At 39.9% G+C, this 7,265-nt stretch overlaps 1 protein-coding gene across 1 annotated transcript; it reads left to right on the forward strand.

The window, feature by feature from the left end:
* Nucleotides 1-1,429: 1,429 nt before the first annotated feature.
* LOC143135137 (uncharacterized) lies at nt 1,430-6,860 on the forward strand. Its single transcript, XM_076295865.1, has 6 exons — nt 1,430-1,499; nt 1,836-2,225; nt 5,195-5,344; nt 5,467-5,522; nt 6,310-6,426; nt 6,528-6,860. Exons 1-6 carry the CDS (start codon nt 1,463-1,465, stop codon nt 6,549-6,551), a joined length of 774 nt encoding a protein of 257 aa, XP_076151980.1. The 5' UTR covers nt 1,430-1,462; the 3' UTR covers nt 6,552-6,860.
* Nucleotides 6,861-7,265: the final 405 nt, after the last annotated feature.

Here is a 7,265-nt window from a genome sequence, read left to right on the forward strand (position 1 = left end):
CTCCCAAACCCCACTCTGCTACCAACTGTGTCTCTGGGCCTTAAAAAGCCCTTCAGCTTATCAGGCCCTGATCGGTCTCAGGTGTGTTGGGATATCGTGTGCTTGAGGGGTGGAGTTTCCAACTCCACCAGCAGATGGAGCCAAAGCTGTCCGTGACTGCAGCCATCTCAGGGGAACGTAGCGGCCCTCCAGAACGCAGCCTCTCGTGACATCACAAAACATACAGATAAAAACACTAAAGATGGATCGTGAAAATTTGAAGACAAAACAAATCTTGTTCCTTAGACTCTATATTAGCAAAATATGCAAAAAAATACATTTTTACATTAAAGTGGGAGCCTATTTTCCAAACACAGCGTACTGTACTAGGTCAAGAAAGTCTAGAGGATGTGAAAAGACTGGCACACGATCTACAAGAGCGGCAAAAGGCGGATGGGGAGGATTGGCTTGCTGGTGTGTTCCCAGGACTCAAAGGCTGGGTAGTGAGACTTTTAGCCCCTGTGATGATAGTGTTTATTGTGACCGCCGCGCAGCGAAGCGATTTCAGGCCCAAAAAAGGCCCAAACATAAATGATCACATTCATCTAATTTTCCTAACGATCCGCTAGCTCTCTGCCCCATAAGCAGGCCGTCAAAAACGTGTCTCTGTAGGCAGCCTAGGCTCCGAGATCTGTACACAAAAACAATTGCTACCAACAAGGGTTGGCAACCCACTCAAAGGCAAAATAAAGTGTTTCAACCAATAACCAACGAGATGCGTGTTTAGAGGAGTTTTAATTGCACGGGAGGGAGGGGGGTGGGGAGTAGCGAGCTAGCTCTCTGTTTTGTTTGAACATCAACAGAAGTGAAATATCCCCGCTATCGCTGATACAACCTTTAAGCTAAAAATTCTTCCACAACTACCACCACCCCAAATAAATAAGATCAACTTTGCTTTTGTAACTTGGGCTACATGACATCTGCACATAAGCACAGGTTACTTCAGGACACAAATGCAGAGGATAAGGCACATTCTTCATCCAGTGGATCAGTGACAAGACTTCAGTCAGTAAAACAATTCATGAATAATAAAATATTTATGTAGTGGATATTTTTTTGTAAATTGCTAAGCCATAGAGTATCCCACCATCATGAATCGTATATTGCCAGATACCAGTCAATCCCACTTAATGTATGAAAACATACTTGAAACATGAAAACAAAGGCATGAAAAACATTATTAGATGTTAATAGTTTTTTTTGCTTGATATAAAGGCTCATTTAAGAAATATGCAAAGTGTTAAGATTATTTATACCATGTTCTGTATGATTTCCTTATTTACTGTAAATAAGGGGTGTACTGTATGTGTGGCCGTGTGTGTGTGTGGGTTCCCACCAATGTCAAAACCAAACCTATGCCTTTTCTACTCCTATGACCTATGACATTTTCCACTCGTCACTGAACAGGTCTGTCACTCTCATCATGTCCTCCCTGGTAGTAACTATCATTGCTCAACTGGGTAAGTTAAATTACAAAATGTACAACGAATATATAACTAATGTTTATTTATGTTCCCTGTGATCTTTTGAGGATTTTTTTTAATGTTGTATTTGCTTATGTCGTGTATGTCTTTTCTAACTCCTGGCTGCAACCCAGTTTCCCTTATGGGATCGTAAATTTAACATGACTCAACTTGACATTGTGGCTAAGACGTTGATTTTGTGTCTATTGTCAGTTCATGTCCAAAGCTATGTTTCCTTTTAGGTTTTTTTTTTAATTAATTTGATGATGTGATACTACTCAACTAAATCATTCAAACCCAGATAGTAAAATTGTTCTCCACTGTCATTCTCAGGTGTGATACAATCTGCTTTGAAGGTCTCAGGAACTGAAGTGGATCTAACTGTAAAGCCAGGGAATTACATTACTCTCTACTGTGACTGTGTTTGGAGCTCTGGATCACAGATTAACTGGTATAGAAACTGCTCACATTATAGGCAGCCCTCATTTGTGATCTCAACCGAATACCTTATTTGGGATGGAGATAATCCATTACTCTCCAAATACCAATTCAAATGGAACTCCACTAGCCAGTCCCATGATCTACTAATCAAGAACATTACTGAGTCTGAGCTGGGGTTGTACTACTGTTCTGTTGCTATGACGAAAGTGATTGACGCAACTGTAATTTATCAGAAATTCTCTCAATCCTATGGAAACATCACCTACAAGTTGTCCTTTGAAGGTAAGACAATTAGCCTTGTCCACTACAAATGATGCAAATGATTTTGAGATGATTATTGTAATTTCCCAACTATTAGACGTGGCTTACGTGGACGTGGCAAAATCTCTTCAGCTATGAGGTTAATACACAGGGCAGTTAATATGGTATTAATATGGTTTTGTTTCTTTTAACTTGCATAAAACACTGCCCTGTGGCTTATACACAATGCGGCTAATACACAGGAAATTGCTATAGAAATGGCTCGGCATGGTAGCTGATGATATCCTGGAAAATAAGTGGCAATAAAATATCAGTTTTCTACTTAGAATGTGCTGTTTACCATCTCTGAAGTCAGATACGATACTTTGTATGGGACAACAAGAGTAAATCGTAAACATTACATTATGGATAACAGTACAACACATAGGTCAACACCAGGGTTTCCGTTGTCCGGCAATTACCGGACATTGGCCGGAAAAAAAATGAAATGTCCGACAAAATTAAATCTCTCCGGTCAAATTGTCCGATTGAAATTGGCTAATAATCCCGTCACCTAACGCAATCTGAATTTGAGAATAAGCCTTAATATGTAGGCCTAAGCCTATATTATACGTCCTCTGGCTATGTTTTTAAATGAACAGGCTCTACCGTTTGAAAGTTATTAAACAACAGGCATAACCTATGCTGCATTTCAAATAGGAAGCGCACGCTTAAAACGTCAATGTTAAACAACGAACAAATGAGAGGCGGTTCAAACATGGCCAGGCCCAGGCAGACTAGCCTTAAACATATTTTCAGAGGCCAGACGCGATGGATGATGATAAATTGGTAACGTCTGAAGCCTCAGATGTCCGGTCAACTCCACCACCACCACCAGATAAAAAGCAGAAGTGTCGGGCGTATCTGTCGGAATCAGTGACATTGGAAGTGGAGTTGCGGGGGGTGCGGCCGCTCCAAGACACTGTCATTCTCCGTGTACATTGGACATGCAAAGTGTTATTTACCCAAAGCATACAGTAGTTTTATGCGTTCTCTGTCTATGATCTGCAGGGTTAGGGCCTCCTCGACGAGGCGATTACTGGTCCGCGGATAATTTCTGGCACAATTAAACGGTATCATTGAACCGCGGCCGAAAGAAAAAGAAACTAAACATTTCCCAGAATAGGAAACATTTCTTAATTTATTGTTATCAAATAAAGAGGCATAGCATTAGGGGGTAGTGGTGTGAGCGCTCATTCTTGTGCACATCTATGCAAGTTAAACAGTCACCACTGAGATAACGTGGGTAGCAGCAACAAACAACGTAGCCTTTTTAAAACAACGAACGAAGCGGACTCTTGCTGTCCATGAAAAGATACTGGCTAGATCTTGTTAGCCATGTTTAAGTTAGGCTAATGAACATGTTGCATTCTATACAGATTATGTAATTCTTTAAGCTACATAGCCTGTCTCCAGTTTTCCTCAGTTTGACTAATTAAGAAGGGATAATAGGATATTTGACCGGCATATCATCAAAATGTCCGGAAAACGAAACCTCTGCCGGTCACTTTGACCGGTGTTCCAGTTTAGATGGTGAGCAGTTTAACTGGTGATATTTGCATAAAATCAGTGAATATTCAACAAGACCCTGCCTACTTCTTAATCTGCTCTGCCTCCGATAGTGCAGATTTATATTAGGCTACATTTTCACGAAGTGTTTTCAAGTGAGACAACATAACGGACATCGCTGAAAACATCACCAGTGTATGTCTAATACATGTCCGTTTAAGCATTATCCACAAATATGACACATACTGAATGAATGGAAAAAATTAAAACTAGCGATCTAGCTGGTATTCGAACCAAGCATGGACAAGAAAGTTGATTGGATTAGATTGTACATCATCTATACCACTACACTACGAGCCGCTGAAATCAATGCCAGATTTCTATGTATATATTGAACTGTTAGTCAAAGTTAACACAGGTTAACATAAGTGAGAAATATACGCCCATGTTAACTGGTGCCATCACAATTTAACATGGGCATATGCAAGCCTCAAAACAACAAAATAGGTTCATCTTTGCCTCACATACCAAAACCTAACTGACTACAACAAACTGGCATGTCCCACTAACACTTTATTCCGTTTTGGGGGTTAATAATATGAAACACGTCAGTCATGTGCAAAAATTATCATAACTTAGTGTCATGTCTCGGTGAAGTTATGCAGTGAGCTGTCTAATGATTTGAAGTGAACACATGAAACTTATTTTCACCGAGTTAAATATTATTTAATTTGTTGGTCCTAATTTGACGACACAAAATGGTTATCATGGTAGCATATATTACAAAACGTTGATGTAGCTGGAGAGTTTGATGACAGATGTTGCTGTTTCAGATTCCCACCTAGGCTAAATTAGAAAATAGTTTAGCCTACTTACTGCTCGTTCAGCAGCCTGTTGCAAAACATTCACTTAGCCTTCTTACTCAAATGAAAAAATATATAATGTCCGCAACACTGCTTTTAACTCCCATATATTTAATGTACAACAAGCAACGTTTCGACCCTGCTGGGTCTTCTTCAGGCAATTTTTTTTTTATGCATATTGCATTATATAATGGCATATAAATACCATTATGCAATATGGCACGAGTGGCAGTGGGGATGGCAAAGGATATCGCCACGGCTGTAATTCGGCCATAGGTACGAGGCCAAATTACAGACTCATAGAATGCCTCTCGTCCAATCAAAAATGAATAAATAGCTCGACCAGACCTAACTGTTGTATAAAAAGTAACGTTACAACATCGTCAATAAGACCTATCATGTTGAACCAGTCAAAAGAAATATGGATAGATTCTCTCTCACTCTTTATTAACATTATCTGGTACATTATGCTAGAGTCACAAAGATATGATCAAAGCTGATGTAGTCTTCTTTTTGTGTTATTTTGTGACCAAATTTCTGTGCCATCATGTGTACATCACTGCTGATTTATTTGAACAGATGCTGCTTCTTCCCCTGCACCTACCCGTCCTCCTCCCCCTGATGGTGGTCAGTGCTGGTCACTGCTGGTCATCTTGTGTCCCATGTGTACTCTACTCTCTGCCCTCATCTCCTCCACCTGTGTGTACTGCCTCTGCCGCTGTAAGACAGGTATGACTCAAGATCTCCTAAATCCTTGTAGAGCACCACTGCAATTTACATTTATTGCCATGTGGCATAACTTCGTACTAGCCTTACTACACTATAAAGCTGATATTATTCAACATCTACAGCACCAGTGGAACCTGGGGAGCACTCGAAGAGGAGAGTCAGTCAGACAGGAAAACAGGTACCTTATTGCTCATCAAGTTTGTGAGAAACCTAATACAAATATGAGCAATGTCTCAGACTTCGATGTCAGGCAATAACCTGAGAGTTGATACAATGCATAGAATTACAAGCAATGAGAAAAAAAAAAATTCATTGCTATTCTGAATGAAAGTGCAGTCATCAAGTTGTCTCTTGCAGTGCAGATAGACAGTTACACAACAGAACTGTATACTTCAATGTCATCTGCATGGATGTCTGTTGAGACCAAAACAGTAATTTGTTGTGACAGGAGAAAGGATAATCCCTCAGTCTTGACAAATGATTGGCCCTCTAAATTCATCCCTAGTTGATCAACATTACATTACAAACATTACATTTTAAGAAACTATGACAATGCTGTGTATACCCGATTTAGGAGGCAGCAGCCGCCTACTGGTTAGCGCTTCGGACTTGTAACCAGAGGGTTGCTGGTTCAAACCCCGACCAGTAGGAACAGCCCTTGAGCAAGGCACCTAACCCCTCACTGTTCCCTGAGCGCCGCTGTAGCAGGCAGCTCACTGCATCGGGATTAGTGTGTGCTTCATCTCGCTGTGTGTTTCACTTGTTCACAGATTGGGATAAATGCAGAGACCAAATTTCCCTCACAGGATCAAAAGAGTATACTGTATATACTTTATACTATGCACATAGGTTTAGCCACCAATTTCAAGAGTGAGACCTCAAGCAATGGAGAAGTATTTTACAGTAACTAGTGGCATTGAGTGGTTATTGATATACTGTATTACCTACCTGTGTTATCATTTCAGGATGAAGACAAAGAGTTGTGTTATGCTTCATTGGATATGCCAGCCAGAGCACACAAAGCAAAACCCAAGAGAACAATAAATCAAACCCAAAACTCTGACTTCAGTACCTATTCAGAGGTCCGAACTCATCACGTATAAACATCAAATTGAAAATTAAAAATGAAACATTGCTGTATTACATCAACACTACAGGGCCTCTTGTTGGTTGTCACTTACAGTCTGAATGGAGCTCAAGGTTGTAGCTGAACAATACGAGGAGAGTATCTTCTCCAGTGTGATCCAAGCTGGAGGAGATGGTGAAGGACAGGATGCAAAACTCCTGGGGTTCCTTGATGACACCTCCCACACCTTACACAATACGCTAACAAAGTGAAAGAGCATCTTTAGCGACTAACTTCATCTTCAAAGAAGAATATAGGAGGTATTTTCTGTGTCATCAAACTGTATAATTTATCTGCTTTTGCCAGGCCTATCTGTGTCCATCCATGATTAGCTGTCTGGTTTACTGTATTGCTTTTTATTCACAAATAAATCTTGTAACTGTTTCTGAAGTTCATGTTTTGTGTCAGTAATGTTACAAAAAGTTTAACACCAAACAAAGCAGCTGCAATGCTGATTATGTTTCCACTGATCACAACAATACTACAACTACTTCTGCAGCATCACACATGCTATTTATATATCTGTGTACGAGGCAGATGGAAACATTTGTAGGTTTTGCAAGAAAGCTCATGCAAAGTGCTCTTTGACAAGTGTTGCTTTTCAGTTTCATATATACAAAAGAGATATATAAAAGAGAAAGTGTAGGCCCTTAGAACTTCACATTTCTTTCTACGCCAAACAGATATCCATGAGAATGATTATTAGTCAAGTTATGCACTTAAATTGCTTATATGTAGATTGTATATTCTATAGAAAATGTTAAAGGACAGTGTGCATGTGTGCAGTTTGGAAGA

Source organism: Alosa pseudoharengus, unplaced genomic scaffold, assembly GCF_046254945.1.
Source record: "Alosa pseudoharengus isolate Yale_2024_CS ecotype anadromous, Long Island Sound unplaced genomic scaffold, YU_APseudo_1.1 YU_APseudo_1.1_scf_2, whole genome shotgun sequence".
NCBI lineage: Eukaryota > Metazoa > Chordata > Actinopteri > Clupeiformes > Clupeidae > Alosa > Alosa pseudoharengus.